The following is an 18,110-nucleotide window of genomic DNA, read 5'->3' on the forward strand; positions in this document are numbered from 1 at the left end:
CTCGCCCCCTGTGTCATGGTGGGCACCAGGCGTCCCCAGCCCCTGTGCAGTCCCCTGCAGTACTGTCCAGAGGCGAAGCGAGACCTCCTCAGTCCATCCTGTGGATGGGGCGATGGGTGGTAACTGGGGCCCCTGGGGCTGGCTGGAGGAGGAGGCCAGTGGAGGCCCTGGACGGTGCGTCTTCCCTGGGGACCTTCCCCTCTCCCTGCTTCCTGGCTATCTTGGGAGGAGCAGGGTCCTCTGCCGTCCCTCCCCCGTGACAGCCTGCCTCACCTGGGAGAGCCGTGGCGTCGGCTGCAGCGGGCTGAGCCTCTGAAACCGTGAGCCAAAATAACCTCGTCTAAGCCGACGTCGGTCACTGCGTGAGATGCTGACTGGCTGTCCACCCCCAGACCGCGTGGTTTTAAAGCACAGATGGAAACTGGCCCTGAAAGCACCAGCTGCTGTGGTTCCGCAGGGCGGTCAGCGCCCGGCGTCTGTGCCGTGGGTGGCCGTCCCAGATGAGTCCTCCCAGTCCTCGCCCCCGTCCAGTTCTGAGGAACTGGTGCCTGGGGTCCAGAGTCCCGTCCCGGGAAGGGGGATGTGTGTCCCGCTCAGCCCTCTCCGGTGGCCCCGGGGATGGACGGTGAATCCGGGAAGGGCCCAGCTGCTCATGGGCCAAGACGTGCTCCAGGGAAGACGCAGACGGAAGGGTGTCGCTGGGCCTCCCTGTGCTCCACGGCCAGCAGGGGGACCCCAGGGGAGCTCCAGGGCGGCGGGGGAGCGTGAGCCTCTCCCCACCACGCCTCAGGCCTCTTATTCATCTGACTCTGCTTCAGACTGGCCCCCCTCAAGGCTGAGCAGCCTCCCCAGCCTCATCTTGCGGTGACAGGTTCCTGACGCCTCGTTCACAACTCCAAAGCTGAGAAATCTGAGACCAGGGACCAAAGTGAAGCCCAGGTGGCTACAAGCCTGCCGGGAGCCAGCCCTGGGCTCCGTCCATCCCCCTGGGTCCTGCCAAGGAGCGTGCATGTGCCCGACTACCCGTGTCCCCGAGGTCTGTGACGTGCCTGGAGGCCAGTTACCCTTCTAAAGCCAGGGACCCAGTAGGGACGAGGGGTTGGGGGCCTGAACTTGGGGCCTGAGGTGGCCAGGCCCCTGGGAGGCCACTCCCTTGCCCACACGTCCTCTCCTGGGGTGAGGGCAGGGGACCCCCCCACCCCAGCCCCGTCAGAGGGACTGACAGCCAGAGATGCGAGTGCTCACGGCCAGCGGGGCTCGCACACTTCCTGCCTGCGCCCCATCTCTCTGAGTTTGCTGCCGCATGACAAGGACCATGAGGGCCTCAGACGATCCTCTGGAGCCCGGGAGAGGGTTTAGCCACGAGAGCCCGTCATCCGAACACGTGCTTTATTAGGTTACAAAACAAAGTTCCTGCCAAAACACAGCTAAAAAAATAACACATTTCCCCAAGATTACATTACTGAAGACAGTCTGTGCCGGAATGCATCCACTAATACTGCTGGAAGGAGCGCGGTCTCCGAGGACACGGGTAGCGCTGGTCCCAGCCTTAGAGCATCCCGTGCTCCAACCCCAGCTTCCCTCTGAGCCAGATCCCTGCACACCAGCCCTGGCGCACACTGAGCGTGGTGACTGTTCCCGCAGCTCAGGCCATCAGAGACCGCAGAGACCCCCGGGCTGGGGGGTGTGGGGCCTTCCCGCCCGTCCTGGCTCAGCAGAGGGCCTCCGGCTGACCACACCTTCCAGGCTACCGCCGGGTGCTGCTGAGAGGACCTTAGGCCTTGAAGTTTGTTTTTTCTTAATTTGTGAGTTTTGTTGACCAGGGACGTCCAACCTCATGAGGAGGTGGGTTCTGGGCAATGAGCACCCCCTCCAGCCCCGGCAGAGCCTTGGGCCGTTCACCCCAAGTCCTCCGTCGGCAGTGCCAGGGTGCTGAAGGCCAGCGACCGGCTTGGGGGGCCTGAGGAGCACCAGTGTCCTTGGTCTGCTCTGGAGACGGCACCTCCAGCGTGTTCTCCAACCGCCCATCCTTCTGTGGACGTCTGACCGGGGACCCCTCCAGGCCCTGAGCCGCCCACCCCCAGCGCACAGCCTCCTGCACTGGGGCGAGCAGGGAGCAGGCCTGCTAGGGGTAGCCGCTCTGGCACCTCGGTGTTCCTGAGACGGGCTAAGGACCAGGTCAGGAGGGACCCGCCCGGCTCCTGAGCTGCTGCAGGGGCAGAACCAGCGTCCAGCCCTGAGGGGGGCCACCCTGTCTGCCTTGGTTTCCTCTTCTGTGCAATGACCAGCAAAGCCAGGCCTGCACTGTGCAGGTGGAGGTGAGCCAACACTCGGCCAGGAGCCACCTGCACCCAGCAGGCCGGAGCCCACAGCTGCAGCGGGTCCCTGGGCGGGGGGCGTGTCCAGGGAGACAGGAGCCCCCTGGCAGCTGCAGTCAATGCCTGCCCCAGAGCTGGAGGGAGATGTTGGAGACCCTGTGGTCATCCTTGGCCTGCAGTGGGAGCCTCCTGGGCAGCCCTGACAGCTGCTGGCCACTCCCACCCTACGTGCACCCAGGCATCTGTGTCCTTCAAGGTCCCAAGAAGGGTGTGGTGGCATGTGGTGGCTGTGCCTGTGTCAGCACACACTCCTGCTTTGGAGAGGTGGATGATGGCAGCCTCCCGGGACCAAGTCCTGGTCTGGAGCTGGTCTGCACCACCCTCTGGCCTGGGGGCTTCCGTGTCTCTGCTAAATGACATTAGGGGAGAGCCAGGCCTGAGTGTACCCTGGCAGAGGGCCAGCGGCTGGCCCCAGGGCCACATCGTCCTGCAGGTGGAGCAGAGGGGCTGGTCTCATCACACGCTGCAGGCCAAGGAGGACCACCAAGGATGACCTCCTCCAGTGAGGCCTCCTGCCCTCCCCTGACTGCAGGTGCTCTGGCTACGGAGGCTCAGGAGGGTCCTCGAAGATGGACGGGCCCACAGGTGGCCCCTGCCAACGTCTCCCCTCGCCTGCGGAGTCCTGTCCTTAGGCTCCATCAAGGCCGGGCCCCCGTCCCTGCCTCAGTGCCATCCCCGAGAACAGGAAACTGTCACCAGCGCAGCACCGGCCTCGGCCTGAGGTGGACCTGTGACACCTGCACAGAGGACGGGGAAGGACGTTCCTGAGTGCTGCTTGGTTTCCCTCCTCCACCGCTGTCCATCCTGGGGACACGTGACAGCCCCCCCCCCCCCGGCTCGTCCCCTTCTGAGCCGGGCTTGTTGGCAACATGTGAGAAGCCGATGGGCCAGGTAGAACCCGGAAGGGACGGCTCAGAGTGGAACTCAAGGACAGAACTACACCACAGTGACCCTCCGCGTACAAAAGAGCACATTTTATCAAATGTTGACAGTTTCCAGTAGTCCCCGCGACGTGCTGTCCCTCTCCTCTCCATCACCGAGAGAGGTGACGGCGGCCAGCACACTCGTAGGGGTGCCTGCTGGAGGCAGGTGCCAGAAGATTCCTGGCCTCCAAGGAGGGGCCATGCCCTCGTCCGCCGTCCTCTCCAGTTCCAGCTCTGATTTCGGTCACTGCGAGTGGGTGTGCGGGGGTCAGAGCTATCCTCAGGTCCTGCAGAGGAGTCCCCAGCCCCACCTGGGGCAGCACAGTTTGGACTCAACCTGCCGGTGACCGTGTCTCAGGGCAGTCACCCGCTGCTCACCGCTACCCAGAACAAAAAGACTCCAGAAATACTTTTTGGCAGAACATCAGCAGAGGAGTCCTTGCTTGGTTGGGAGAGGGCAGAGTCCCCAAAGAACAGACGCTGGTGTGCCTCCTCCTGCCAGGGACAGCCTGCCCAGCACCAGCCCACGCCCAACCTGGCCAGCCTGCGGGAAGGCAGCTCCAGAGTTTCCCACAGGGATTCAGGCGCGACGGGCATCTCCAGTGGCCGGAGAAGGCCAGTGATGTCCCCTTGGAAGCGGTGCACAGTGGGAGGTCCCTGCCTTTTCTCCGGGCACAGCCCGAAGGTCTTGCCACTGAGGCCAAGCGCCACCGTGGCAGGCGCCGGGGAGGCCGGGCCCTCAGTGGCTCTCAGTCTCCGTGAACTCCTCCTTGATGGGCTGCTTGCGGGACCTGCAGTCGGGCAGGTCGAAGCCGAAGTCCGCCCACTCGTCGGGGCCGGCCACTCCCGGGCCGCTGCGGTTGGGGATGGTGATGGTGTGGCGCACGCGGAAATGCACGGCCTCCATGACCCGCTGCCGCTGCAGCTCCCCCGAGCCGCCGATGGAGATGGTGGCGGTGTTGCCGCTGGAGCGCAGCAGCTGCTGGCCACAGTCATGGCCCTGCTTCAAGTCCTGCAGCCCCCTCCAGATGGTCATGCGGTACTGGTCAGGGATCTTCAGGGCCCCGAGGTCCTGCAAGAGTGGCGCCCCCCGGGGGCAGGAGAAGAGCTGCAGGATCACATGACCAGCTGGTGGCCTTCTCCTAGAGATGCCCCACCCACCAGGAAGCCCCTGCCCAGGGGCACTGTCACCTGGAGGGGCCCAGAAGAGGGCAGCACAGGACCCCGTGTTTGGTGTTGGACCACTCCACATCTTGGCAGGGTTGCTGAGAAGTGCGTGGAGGTCCTCCTGGGGCCATGTCCAGGGGGCCCCTGGCCACAGTCAGGGTAGAGATGGGGCCTGGGTGGATGACCTGCCTCCCAGCCTCGGGGCACCCCTCGGTGCTATTAGCTAGCAGCTAATCCCGGATCAGCCCTGAGCTTCCGCCATCCACCACCCCTGCTCCCCACACCAGGCTCATGAACAGCGCTGGTGAGGCTCAGTTGACCTGGGCCCACTGAGCTGGCCAGGAGGGCCATGGGGATAGCCTGGGGAGGGTGGTAGGTGGAAACAGCCATGACCACCCTCAGCGAGTGGCCAGGCTCTCACCCCAGCTCCCTCTGTCAAATCTGCACCTTTGGCCTGGGGCCCTGGGCCAGGTTCAAAGCTGGCCTCTGACCTGGGTGAGCCAGCTGGCCGAGGAGCAGAGAGGGCAAAGGGCCCGAGGCACAGAGCTGCAGCCCCTCCGGCTGACTGCTGTGTCCTATGGACCTGTCCAGCTGTCAGGGCAACCCTAAGCCACTACAGACCAGTCCGGCTCCAGCCTGCCAGTGTTCGTACTGAAACCAGAGACAGCATGGCTGCTTGCTCAAAACAGCTGCCTGGGGTCCTTCCAGTCCCCAACCCTGGACCCAGAATGTGTGGCTGCCATATGCAGGATGAGCTGCGTGGCTTTGGGCCGGCTGCTTGCCTTCTCTGAGTCTTAGTGTACATGGTTCTGAACTAAACCCACCCCCTCTGACTCCTGAATTGACACTTTAGGCCTTGGAAACAGCCCAGCCCCTAAAATCAAAGGCAGCCTGACTCAGGGCACCAGAAGACTCTGACCAGAGACAACCTGAAGCCCAGCTCCCAGAGGCCCCGCTGCAAGTCCACCAGCCTCCTCCCCACCCAGTGGAGCTCACCTGCAGCTTCACCCTCTGCAGAGCTCACCCTCTGGAGAGCTGCCTCCAGAGGGAAGTGAGCGCTGCGGGAAGCTCTGCCCACCCAGGGAAAGGCTGCCCATTCCCCAGCCCTGGAAGGCAGTTCCCTCCGGGACAGCCCTGCCCCCTCTCTGGGGGAGGGCCCAGGCCTCACCTCGATGGTCAGGTTCTGGAGGTGATACATGTTCTGCAGCCCTTGGGAGGTGAAGTACTCGATGCAGTTTGGGCACCCCAATCCTGTTAGAAAGCTGGGGGGGTGGACAATGGCAGCATGAGCCTCAGGGCACCTTGTGGTGAGGCCTGGCGGGTGGGAACAGCCTCCCACAGGGAGGCTCAGCCCGGTGGCCAGGGCCTCAGGCAAAGCTGTGGCTCCCTCGGGACACCCATGGTCCCAACCCTGGGGCATCAGCCGGGAGCCCTGTTCCTGGTGCTCTTCCTTCTAAGGACCGTTTGCAGTTTCGCTGTGGAGTAACACAGGAGGCGGCGGGCAGCGGGCAGAGACCACCCCCTGTTGACAGGGTGACAGTAGGAGCCCCGGTCAGGCAGACACTCCGTACCTGACAAGGCTGGGGTCGGCGTGGTAGGGCGGTGGTGGGGAGCAGTGGGGTCCCGAGACCATGGACTGGGAACTGTGGCCGCCGTTCATCTCCCCGTTGGCCGGCACCGTGTGGCTGTGGCTGTTGAGCACCCCAGGGCCTGGGCAGGAGGGCAGGTGGGTCTCAGTGTCCCCGAGCAGGGAGGCAGCATCAAGGCTGGCAGTGTGGTGCTCAGTGACCACCGCCCCCCAGGCTTCAGCAAGGACTGAGCCCTGGGCCCTGGCTCCTGTCCCTAGGAGGTAGGGACCTATGTACAAGCTGCTCAGTCCATGAGAGGGCAGAGGGACAGCAGCGGGCCCCAGAGCACCACAGGTCTCAGGGTCTCTAATGCTGGGGTCTGGATGCCTCAGGACACCCCTTGGGGGCACCCCAGCTTCAGACACATGGCTGGCTGTGCCCACGTGAGGACCTTCCAGGACAGGTCCCAAACCCTCCCTGCTGAGCCTCCTGCCAGTGCTGGGCCCCTCTTTCATCATTTAACCCTCAAAACAAGTGAGGCTGGCACTTCTAATGCCATTTCCCTCGTGGGAGGCTCTGTGAGGCCAAGAGCCCCTTCAGCTGCTGAGAGGTGTGGCAGGGCTGTGAGCTGCCTGCTCCTAACCACGCCGTCTCTGCCCTCCTGGGATTGCCAGTGGACCCTGCTGCCCACCAGAGCCACTGGGGGAGGAGCGGCCCGTGCCCTCCCACCAGCTTGGCCACAGTGACTCTAGCCAGACCCAGTATTGGGTCTCCCCAACCCACTTGGGGCCTCCAGTGCACGAGGGACTCACCCATGGGCCCCAGGTTGGGCCCAGCCGCTGAGCTGTGCGGGGGAGGCTGACCCACCAGCTGGTTGACCGAGGGCAGCTTACTGACTCCGGCGTGCACCTTGCTCATGGGGGAGAGGACGGGACCATAGGATGGAGACTGCAGGGGGCTCCTGCTTGGAAAGCAATGAACCCCGTTTCAGGAGGCCAGGGCAGCTTGCCCGGCCCAGGCATGTCCATGAGTGCCACTGCACGCAGGCAGAGGGGACCTGACCCGCTGAGCCTCAAGAGCGGCTGCCTCCTCACTGGCCTCCTGCCCACTGCAGCCAGGCCCAGCCCCCAGCCTCCTCCCCTGCTGTCCAGCAGGACCTCTGTCGTGGGTGGAGCTGACTCATGCCACTGGTGTCACCCCAACTGCCCCCTCCCTGCCTTTCCACTCAGCAAACTTTACAAGACCCTTTGGAGGGAGAGCAGTGTGAAGGCCATGATGCAGGGTCCCAGGGTGGCCACAGGACCACCCTGAGCTGAGCCCTGAGCCGCCAGGCCCCATTGCTGGTCCCCAGTGGCCAGGAAAACCTCAGTGCTCCTGCCTTCCCCTGCTGGGCAGAGCCCTCCCCTTCCCAGCCAGGTGGCCGGCACCGAGCAGGGGCAGCCAGGGGCGGCCAGCTCACTCACGGCCTCTGCAGGAGCTGCTGCTGCTGCTGCCGGTAGGAGTCCACGAGCGGCTGCGGCACCAGCTCCATCAGCTCCAGGCTCTCCTTCACCTTCATCAGGATCTCGAAGTTCTCCCGGCCGCGCACCTGAGCACAGAGGCAGACGCTCTGCCAGGGGCACGCAGGACCCCACCCGCCCAGGCTCCTGGGGGGGCAGCGCAGCCATGGGAGGACACCGGCTGGCAGCAGGGTCTTCTTCCTCGGGGTTCCCTGGCCTTTCCCCTTCCCCTGCAGCAGATCTGACCAGTGACCATGACCTGAGAGGCAGGCCAGGCCTCCTGTCCAGGGGAACCATGGCCACTCCTTCCTGCTCAGGGGAAGGGGGATTTCAACAAAGGCTCCCTGTGAAGAATTAAAACCCCTCAGCTCCATTGTGGAAGAGGGAGACCATCGAGGCATGAGGTGCCTCAATTCATCAGCCAAGTGGCCCCAAGCCGACTGTCCTAGACACACAAGCCACACACCACCTGCCAGAATTGAGCATTATGGGATGCCTGCCGAATTTCCACCGGGTGGACGGGCGTGCCCGGGGTCGGCCTGGCTCAGAGCCACTGACCTGGCGGACCCGCCTCACTCGCTGTGGCCTGTCGGGTCGGCTCCCTGGGAGCCTCCTCTCTTTTGAGGCCCTGCCTTCTACGGAGGCTCATCTAAGGGGTGGGGGACACCCCTGGTGGCCTCTGGGACGCGCCGGCCTGGACTGCCCAGGTGACAGAGCTAGGCAGGTCCCCTGCGGCCCTGGGGTGCCCACTCACGTGCATGTAGTATACGTCCTCGTCCCCATGCCGCCTCTTCTTCACGCTGCTGCCCAGGGTGGGGATGGCAGGGGGACTCTGCTTGAACGCTAGAGGGAGGCAGGGAGGCAGGTGAGCCAGGCCACAGGTGGAGGGCACAGGGAGGAGGCCCGGGTTTCGAGACACCCCACCCCCCTGCAAGCTGGCCCTCCCATGGACGCAGCACGCGATCGGAGCCAACCTGGACAGATGCCAGGCCAGACGAGCTGAGCCCAGGGTGCCATGTGGGCCTGGACCTATGAGATGCCATGGCCAGGGGCTCAGGGACCAGGGAGGCCATTCAGGACCTGGATCTGCCTAAGAGATGCTAGTGTGTCCCCCCAAGTTCCCCGCATGTCCAGCTCCATCCTTTAGTGTGGCCGCCCACCACCGCCGGGCCCACTCACCGCGCTTGCCAGCAGCCACGCTCTTGGTGGTGCTCTCGTTCAGGGCTTGCTGCTCACGGTAGTGGTCCTCATCGGCTTTGCGGTCACGGCCAGGACAGGCACAGATGCGTCCCTCAAAGGACCGGCGGCCCAGCACCTGTCCACTGTCAGGAGGGCACAGCCAGAGCCATGAGCTGCAGCAACCCAGCCTAGCCCTGCCTCTCCCCGCCCACTGTGGGCCCCGCAGGACTGGCCTCCTGGGCCGAGCACCAAGGCAGTGTTCCCACAGGAAGAACCACACACAGCCCGAGCTGCAGGCTGCTCTGAGGTCAGCCTGCCCCGTCTCCCTCCCAAGGCCCAGCTCCTGCCCTGGGGGCAGGGGAGGTCCCTCCCTCCCAGCAGCCTGTCCTGCGGACCCTTCTCCCAGCTGGCCCCCAGGGGTGGGCCCTGCTCAGCTGGCCTTGCCATCCTGGCTCCGTGCCAAGCCCCACGGTGCTGGCCTGAGCCCTGCTCCACCTCCACCACCACGTCATGGCAGACTCACTCCCGGGTCTCCAGGGTGATGATGATGAGGATGGGCCGGCGATTCATGCCCCCCACGCAGCTGCTGTTGCACATGAAGTTGTACAGGATGGTGGTGAACTCCGTCCCCACCTGTACGCGGGGAGGCAGGAGGAGGGCAGGCATCAACCACATCTGGCCCTGGCTCTGGATAGGCACAGGGTGGGGGGCTTCTCTGTTGTTCTCATGTCATCATCCATCCATCCATCCAATCATCCACCGTCCATCTGTCAATCTATCCATCCACTTACCCCTTCCACCCACCCACTCACCCATCCATCCACCATCCATCCATCCACCTATTTACCCATCATCTATTCATCTATCCACTTATCCACCCATCCACCCACCCATCCATCCATCCACCTATCCAACCACCCACCCATCCACCCACCTATGCACCCACCCACCCATCCATCCACCTATCCACCTACCCATCCATCCACCATCCACCCACCCACCCACCCACCCATCCATCCACCATCTACCCACCCATCCATCCATCCACCATCCACCCACCCATCTACCCACCTTCTCATTCATCTACCCACCCACCCGTTACCCATCCCTGCATCTATCCAACCATCCAGTGTACTGAGCACTGAGTGCTGTGCTGGTTCTGGGTTCTGAGAGGGCTCAGGCCTGGTCTCTGGTCTCTGTTCTCAGGAAGCAAGGGTCTGTGGTCCCTTTGCCTGGGCCATCAGTGGCACAGGCTGAGGTCAAGCCCCGAGGCTGTGTGAGAGTGGGTGTGTGTGTGGCATGCGGTGGACTCACTGGGGCAGAGATGTGAGGCACTGTTAAGGATGAGGGGACCACAGTCATCCTCGGTAGACATCCCCGAGCACCTCTATTTCTTGAGGAGTTTGGGGCAGGCCCAAAACACGAACCCAGGATCTGAGCATCCTGGGACCACAAAATGGGCAGTTTTCATGAATGCCTTGGGTCAGAGACACAAAACTGTCATTGGTTTGGGAAAACTCAGGCTTTCACAGAGCTGCTGGCACATGCTAGCCAGCAGGGGGCGAGAGAGCCCACTTCCTGGGCAGGTGACAGGCCTGGGCAGGTGGAGGTGGGAGAGGGAGGAGGGAGTGCTGCAGCTGGGTCACACCCCTGGGGCCTGTGCCACTCACAGAAAGGGCTGCCCTCCGAGGACCACGGGTGGGGCTGTGGAGGGCTGGTCTCAGAACCAGGTACAGGGATGGGGCCTGGCAGTCACCTGCCTTCCCCGGGGACACCCATCCCACCACCTCTATGGTCCCTCCAACCCTCTGCCTCCCTCCACCCCCACCCTTTCCCACCAACTGAGCCCCACATCAGACCCAGAATGGCGTCCCCATCCCCAGAACCTTCTGCTACTTTCAGGTTAAAGGTCAGGCCCTATCTCAGCCTCTCCTCCTCCGGCCGCCTGCCCCTGATGCCCTGTCTGGCCTTAGGGCCACGTCCAGCTCCAGCCTGGATGCCCGCACCCCACCAGTGCTTGCTGGTTTGGTTCTCTCGGGCAATCCAGAGTCTGAGGTGCCTGGGAATGTCCACTGTGCTCCTCTGGTGTCCAGCCCAGGCCCAGACCAATGCTGGGACCAACAGGCAGAAAGAAGAGACTCCAGGAGGGCAGGCTGAGGCTCAGATCACCTGCCCACCCATGACAGAGCTGGGGACCCTCGTACCCAGAGAGCGCCCGTCAGACCTGGCCTGGAGCGCCAGTGTGCACAGCAGGTGGTCAGAACCAGTGCCAGGTGCCAGGCAGAGAAGGGCCTCGTGACACAGCTGCACTCTGTGGGGGCCCCTTAGCCCTGAGGCCAGCCAGAATCTCCACCTGGGGGACCCCATCTGGCCCCCGGCCTACCTGCGGGGGCTCGTAGGGCACCACGACACTCTGCCTGCCGGTGACGGGGTCGTCCACATACTGTGAGAGGCTGTTGCCCTCCACGCGGATGAGGTGGCTGGCTGGGGCAGACTGTCCTGCCGGGAGGGCACACCACTTCAGAGAGGGGCCCAGTGCCTTGTGGCCTGGCCCCCTGGGCATCCCAGGCAGGACTCAGGCCTGCTGCCAGCCCTGTGCCTGGCCCAGTAGCTCTGTCCTCAGCAATCCTGCTGAGCTCTGGGTGGCCCCGAGGCCTGGCCAGCGCACTGGAGGGCACCCCATGTGGACTCCACCCGGCCACTGGATCTGCAGACCCATCCCAGACCACCTGCTCCTGCTCTGGAGCCCCAGTCAGAGCTGGGAGAAATGGGGCTTCGGGAGGAGTAGCTGCATCCACCCGGTCAGCCCCCACTCCCTGGACCCTGCATCTCTCGTCGTCCAGCCGCTGGCCATGGTGCTGCAGTGGTCTGGGAGCTGGCGGGGACTCACCTTCGTTGAAATCCCTCCCAAGCTCATGGTTGGGACAGCGCTTCACGATGTCGGTCACGTGCTCCGCCTTCTTGTAAACCGGCATGGCCCTCACAGCCGTGCCCGGGGGCGGAGGCGTGGACACCTTGATCTGGATGGGGCAGGTCTTGGCGATCTGGCAGTAGAGCTTCTTCAGCAGTGGGGAGTACTGGAGGGGGAGGCAACGGGGTGAGGTCGGCAGCCCGGCTCCAGACCTGGCTCTGGCTGTGTCCCCTACCTGGAGTGCCCTCCTCCCCGGAGCCCCATCCTCCTGCACTCTGGCGCAGACCACCGCCTTTCCTTCAAAGTGTGGAGAGGGGCCTGTGTGAGCCAGCAACCAGTGGGCCATCTGCACCTGGGTCTCGCCGGTTGGAGAGGCCGGCGCCCCTCCACTCATTAGTGAAGGGGGATGGTGGAGACCAGAGGGGGGAGCAGCCGGGCGGGGCAGGGAGCCTCCGAGCCTCACCCAGCGCCTGGCTTTTCCCAGCATGAACCTTAGGGGCCTGACTGCGGAGGCCTGAGGAGGTGGGTCTGTGGTACTGAGTCCTTCGTTCGAAACCCAGAAGGCAGTGCTCATGGCGTTGGCAGATGGCCATGTGCCTCTGATGCTCTGGAGCTTGGACAGAGAACTCCCTGGATCGGTGGAGGTCTCGCCGCCCAGTGACTCTGGCCCCCTCTCTGGCTGGAGTCATCGCTTCTGAGCTGGGCTTGGTCTCTGCCACCATGGGGCTCCTCGAACCACAAAGCACCGTTTCCCCAGCCTAGAACCCGAGGAGGCCAGATGTCCATCCAGAGCCAACCTGGATGCTGCCCCAGGGAGGATGCCCTCTACCCTTCCGGATCCAGCCGCCTGAGGAGGCCTCCAGGATCCCTGCCCTGGGGCCCAATCTGCCCACCTGACCGGCCAGCCCTGCTGAGGCCACCCGAGGGTGTCCACTGGTTTCCAGGCTGACTGAACCCCCAATTCTGGATCCTGGCACTACTCAAGACTCCACACACCCTCCTACCCCAGGGTCAGCAGGAAAGGCGCCAGGCTCAGAGGCCATTTCTTCCCCATCCCATACCCTCTGCATGACTCCCAAATGACTTGGAATCTTGAGTTACACCATCCACAAGTGTCCCCCAGCACCCCATCTCACTCCACGTGGCACAGCTGGAGAAACTGAGCCAAGACAGGTGTTTGCTGGAGAAGCAGGCGGAGCCCACACATCCAGGGCCTCTCCTCTGCCGAGCAAGGGGGGACCTCAGGCTCCTTCAGACTTGAGGTCCCCTGATAGTGGACTGGCTGGACCCGCATTACCCTTAGCTAGGCAAGCCAAGCCCAGGGAGAGTGGGAAGGGAAAGGAGGGTGTGACTGAGGATGCTGGTGACCCCCATCTCAGCAAGGCACCGCAGGCAGAGGCCGCACCCCCAGTCCTGCCTTAGGTGCAGGACCAGCTTGCCGCCCACCCCCTGCAGGTGGGGCAAGGCCAGGTCAGAAAGTCCCGGCAGGGCAAGTGGATTTCAGCTCTGCTTGGGCACCAGCTGGCACTCAGAGGGGCCAGCTCTGGTCACACTGGGGAGCATAGCTTCCCTGTTTCCCTGGGGAAGGCTCCCCAGGAGGGGCCACTGACATGAGTCCCCATCACTACAAATGCCGCCCCTTCACTCCCAAAGCACCCCTTTGGAGGGAAACTGGTTGCCCTGCCCCAGGACATGTGGGAACTGTCCACAGCTTGGTCCTCTGAGACTTGGACCCAGGGTGATTCAGACAGGGCTCATCCAAGCTCTGAGAGGCTGTGCCAGAGCTCTGGTTTCTTGGACAAAGGTCATGCCTCAAGCTGGCACACTGTAGCACGATGTCCATCTGTGCTGGTTGGAGACCCTTCACAGTGCCAGTGCCCTGGGAAGGTAAGAGTGACACAGGGATGACAGGTGGAGGAGAGGCTACCAAACTTCTCTGAAGCCCAAGGCAGCCTGTGGGGTGAGCTGCTCACTGCTGAGCACTTAGAGAGTGCCTGCTGTATGCACAGTGCATGTCCCCAGAATGCAGGCACTGGAAGAAGGTTGAGAGGCAGCTCTGTCCCCCTGGCCCGCACCAGCAACCTGGAATAGAAGGAGATGAGCAACCTGTACTCGATAAATGGCCTCTTTCTTCCTGTGGTCCCTCCCTGGAGAGGCGTGTGAGATGGGGAGCAATGATCACAGAGCACATAGGATCCCCCAGCCCAGCAGGGACCCTCTCCACCCTCCAGCTGCTCACAAGTGAGGTTTCAGAACAAGTCCTCGATTCAGACAACTGAACAGTTGGCATCATGCAGGGAACCCCCAGTGAGAACCCAGAAAGGCTCTGAGAGGCCAACCAAGGGGGCTTCCTGGTGGAGGAGGCCCCCAGAGAAAGAAAGGCACAAGGATCTGAGCATAGCTAGGGACATAGGGCCCAGCCTGGGGCTGGAGAGCCTCCCATTCAGCAAGCATCCATTCCAGGCTCCCCTTAGGAAAACGGGCTGTGGGGTCCAGGTGGCAGACACCCTGTGAGACAGGCCTGGCTTGGGGGCAGGGCTCAGGTCAAAGTCACCAGCCACAGCAAAAGGAGAACAGCCCCAAAGTCTGGCCACCTAAGCCGCGTCTGGCGCTGGCATTTGCAGCCTGGGCTGCCTTGAACTCTGGGCAGACTTCTCTGCCCTCTATTACACCACGCCTGCTCTGTGTGGCCGAGCGCAGCAGGTCTGCGGGCCTAACACTGCCGGGTAGTTCACAGTACCAGGCTGGACCTGCGCGGGTCCCACTCCTTGTAAACAGGCCCAGCCATCCAGAGATGGAGGTGGCGTGGGAGGGGCTGGGACCACAGGGACCCGCCCAGGGGCTCGAGGCCTGGCTCCCGGCATTACCTCTCCAGGGCTGACCGTCCAGAGTCACCCTCCTCCCAAACATGACCTGAGATGGAGCATTAGGCCCACCAAGGCCCGGGGCCAAGGTAGGCTGGAGCGAGGCCGGGCGAGGTGTGACAGGGCCCTGCCGCCGCATTCCTGGGCAGCCCCGACACGCCCGGCCGTGGGGGCGCGCCGGGCTCCCGCCGTGTTCCGACAGGGACGAGCTGGCTCGCGCGGCCCCGCGGCTCCGACAGCCGTGGAGTCTGAAAAGCGCGCGCGGCTTCAAAGCCCCTGTCCTTCCCCAGGGTCCTGCCCCAGCCCCACCCCAGGGTCCTGCCCCAGCCCCACCCCAGGGTCCTGCCCCAGCCCCACCAGCCGGTTCCTCCGGAGCCCTGGAGCGCACTTGCCGGGGCCCGCAGCCCCAGCTGCGCACCTCGGGCGCGGCCAGCGGAAGCCGGAGAGGGGCGCGCGGTGAACGCCCCGCCCCGGGGAGGAGCTCGGGCGCCGGGAGCTGTCCCTGGTACTCGGGCGGCGGCGGGAGCGGGGCTCCAGCTGGAGTGCTCAGTGGCCTCCGGTGGGTAGTTCTTGACCCAATCCAGCTGTGGAGGGCAGAGAGTGAGGGGGCCGCTTCCCTCAGTCAAGGCCCTCCCTTCCTCTTCTAAGGGACCCTGGTCGGCCTGGCCCCCCACAGAGGCGCCCCAACACAGCGCTCATGTGGACTTTGGCACGCACACACCTGCCACTGCGCATGGCCGGCTGGACGCAGAGGTGCCCATCCTGGCCCTCCCCGGCAGCCTCAGGGAGGGATCCCTGTGGCCTCCCCACACCTGGGAGCATCAGGTGGGGACAGGTGGCCACGGGAAGGAAGGACCCTGGAATACCCATGTCTTGAGCCCGGAGAGGCCTGAGCACTCCCCGAGGTCCCCAGACAGAACTTGAGGGGTCAGCGCTCGGCGTGGAAGTCTGAGGAAAGTGGGCAGGAGAGGCCGTCGGTGGTGGCCCTGCTTCCTCTCTGCCTCCCCTGCCCCTGCTGCCTTCTCCTTCCCTAGAACCGCTAGATGGATGTGTTTCAACAGATTCTGAGCTGATAAAATCTTATTTATCTTCGACTGTTGACACGGAGCCGCCTAGACTTGCCTGCTCGGATGCGTGTATTCTGTCTGGCTTGCAGGAAATGGTTTGCCCAAACACCAATGTGGCCTGTCCCTCCCAGCACCCCTCCCTCCTCTCCTCTCCTCCCCCACCCCAGTCCAAGGTAGGCCTGGCCTGGCTGGGAGCCCTGGGCCTGGCAGGGCTGGTGTGGGGGTGGCGGGTGAGAGGGCAGGTGGGGGGTGGGCGGGCGCGGGGCTGTTAATTTCCTCGCACCCACTCCCGGCAGCTGGGTGCCTGGCATGGGCAGGTTTAGGCAAGAGGACAGTGGAGAGGTGATAATAACTTGTCTGTCATTTTCCCAGGACATGTACCATCTTGCAAACCGCAAATACCGTTAACCAGCTTGGGTGAATCTGTTACAACAGATTCTGGAAGACGGGGCCTACAGTGGGGGCTTTTATTTTTTTAAATGATTTTCTTTACAGCCCACTTTTATCTACTTTCCTTGTGTGTATGTGAGTGTGTTTACAGGCACATCTTTCTCCTCTCTTGGGCCCCTTCAAAGATCACCCTGTCAAGGCCACTGGCCCTTGACCTCTCCCTGGAACAGCTCTGGGGGCTGACCCACAGAGCATCACTTGAAGTCTGGAGGGCTCAGGCCGATCCCCTGGACCTAGAGAACCCTTTCTCCTGGGTGATCACAGCCGTGGGTGCCTCTTGGACTCCTCTGGATACACCTGTCATGGCACATCTGCGTCCCACAGAGAGTGACCTGACCAAGAGCATGGCAGGGGGCGCCAACACAGGTCAGGGAGCCTCGGCAGAACAGGAGAGCTAGCCCTGCCCTGGGAGCGACCAGCCTGGCGGGTACATGATCCCCACTTCTTGTTTCAGAACACCTGGGGTCAGGCTGTCACTCCCAGGTGGGATGCAGTGAAGGCCCTCACAGTGGGGCTCCAGGGAGGGTGCACAATGGAAGAGGCTGCCGAGCTGTTGGCTGGGGAAGGTGGGAAGGACACCTGGAAGCAGGCACATGCAGCCCTGATCACTGTCCAGTCGAGTCCCTGAAGCTGGGGCAAGAAAATATCCCCTGGGGAGGGGCAGGCCTGTGGTGAGCTGGAATACCCTTAGGATCTGGGCGACTTGCCTCACCATGACCTGGTGGCAGGTCCCAAAGAGCAATCAGGAGTCACAAGGAGGACTCCCGTGGCCTGGGAGACCTTGAGGGTGCCCCCTGCGGTGGATACATCTGACATGGTGCGTCTGCATCCAACAGAGAGTGACCGGGAGGCTGCGGAGCCTTGGGTGCTATAACTGGGCTCAGGCCTGCCCAGCCCTCATGTCAGGCATGGCTGCAGAGACAGAAGACGTGGCTTCTGTCCTGAGTTAGCATGAGCAGGGAGGGAAGCAGGCATGTGCTAAGCTAGGGCAGGCCTGGTGCTCGGTCCCCCGTCAGAGTAAAGGCCTGATGGGCACAGGGCCAGGACTTGAGGCCAATACCAGAAGCCTGGCCACAGGCAGCCCAGGAGCATCCCAGAGGAGAGCAGAGGGTTTGTGGTTGGGAGAGCCAGGGGCAATGCTCACAGAGGGCCTGCACAGAGCCTTGCGGGGGGACACCAAACAGCTCTGCTGCCCCTTAACAGGGCTCCTGGGTCCACTGTACCCCTCACGGCCTCTAGATGGTTTTAGCAACCAGTTTTGCCTCCAAAAGCCACCAGCTCAGACCGGGTGGTCAGCACCCAGGCCAGGGCTGCGTGGCTCACAATACTGTGAAATGCTTATCCGGTCTTCATCGGCTCTGAAGGGACGGGGTCTTTTTATATGATGGTGAATTGACTGATAGCTGGTGGCCACCACGTAGCTGCATGGGGGCTGGTCAAAGGAAGACCAAGGAAGGATCCTGCATTGGAACTTGAAGCTCCAGCCAACCTCCCAGGAGGGAAGAGGGTGAAGGAGGGCCAGCCAATCATGCCTACGTAATGGAACTTCGTAAGACCCCAAAGGGCAGGGTTTAGACCACTTCTATATAGCACATGGAGGTCCAGGAGGGCAGTGCCCAGGCAGGACAGGGAAGCTCCGTATCCATTCCCCACGCCCGCCCTGGGCATCTCTTCACCTGCATCCTTCGCAGCACACCAGGATGGGCTACCATGCTTCCCTGAGTCCTGTGAGCCTTGAGCAAACACTGGACCCTGAGGCCTGGGGGTGACAGTTGAGCTTATGGCTGGCAGCTGAAAGGGTGGCAGCCCTGGGGACTGAGCCCTCGCCCTGTGGCCCCTGATGTGACCTCCAGGTGCAGAGCTGGCTGTGAGTGGAGGCTGCCCTGCTGGTGCCTGCTGCCACAGCCCTGATGGCTTCCTGGCGGGCAGGGGAGGGGAAAGCACACACCTTTTGGGGTCCCAGGGGTCCTAGAAGCTGAGTTTGGTTCTTTTCTCCATTGTAAGATCTCCAGGCTCCAGCCCCTGGCCCCTGGCCCCTGCCAGGCTTGACGGGTCCTGGGAACTGATATCCAGATCCCACAAGACTGGCCTCAAGCAGTCTGTG

The 18,110-nt window shown here is 63.2% G+C and overlaps 2 protein-coding genes across 2 annotated transcripts in view; both read right to left on the minus strand.

Moving 5' to 3' along the window:
- SMIM1 (small integral membrane protein 1 (Vel blood group)) overlaps positions 1–15,424 on the minus strand; it is a 45,541-nt gene extending 30,117 nt beyond the window's left edge. Inside the window, exon 1 of the mRNA XM_081308482.1 lies at positions 15,421–15,424. The gene's annotated coding sequence lies outside the window, so the exon portion shown is untranslated. The remainder of the gene's footprint in view (positions 1–15,420) is intronic.
- TP73 (tumor protein p73) overlaps positions 3,279–18,110 on the minus strand; it is a 47,919-nt gene continuing 33,087 nt past the window's right edge. The window contains exons 7-16 of the mRNA XM_081308478.1: positions 11,605–11,791; positions 11,098–11,213; positions 9,238–9,347; positions 8,715–8,857; positions 8,290–8,378; positions 7,500–7,624; positions 6,849–6,997; positions 6,040–6,178; positions 5,637–5,730; positions 3,279–4,373 (exon numbers count right to left, since the gene is read on the minus strand). Of these exons, the coding sequence (XP_081164604.1) occupies positions 4,041–4,373; positions 5,637–5,730; positions 6,040–6,178; positions 6,849–6,997; positions 7,500–7,624; positions 8,290–8,378; positions 8,715–8,857; positions 9,238–9,347; positions 11,098–11,213; positions 11,605–11,791 (1,485 nt within the window). The 3' untranslated portion in view covers positions 3,279–4,040. The remainder of the gene's footprint in view (positions 4,374–5,636; positions 5,731–6,039; positions 6,179–6,848; positions 6,998–7,499; positions 7,625–8,289; positions 8,379–8,714; positions 8,858–9,237; positions 9,348–11,097; positions 11,214–11,604; positions 11,792–18,110) is intronic.

This window comes from Spermophilus citellus (assembly GCF_964194105.1).
Source record: "Spermophilus citellus genome assembly, chromosome: 9".
NCBI lineage: Eukaryota > Metazoa > Chordata > Mammalia > Rodentia > Sciuridae > Spermophilus > Spermophilus citellus.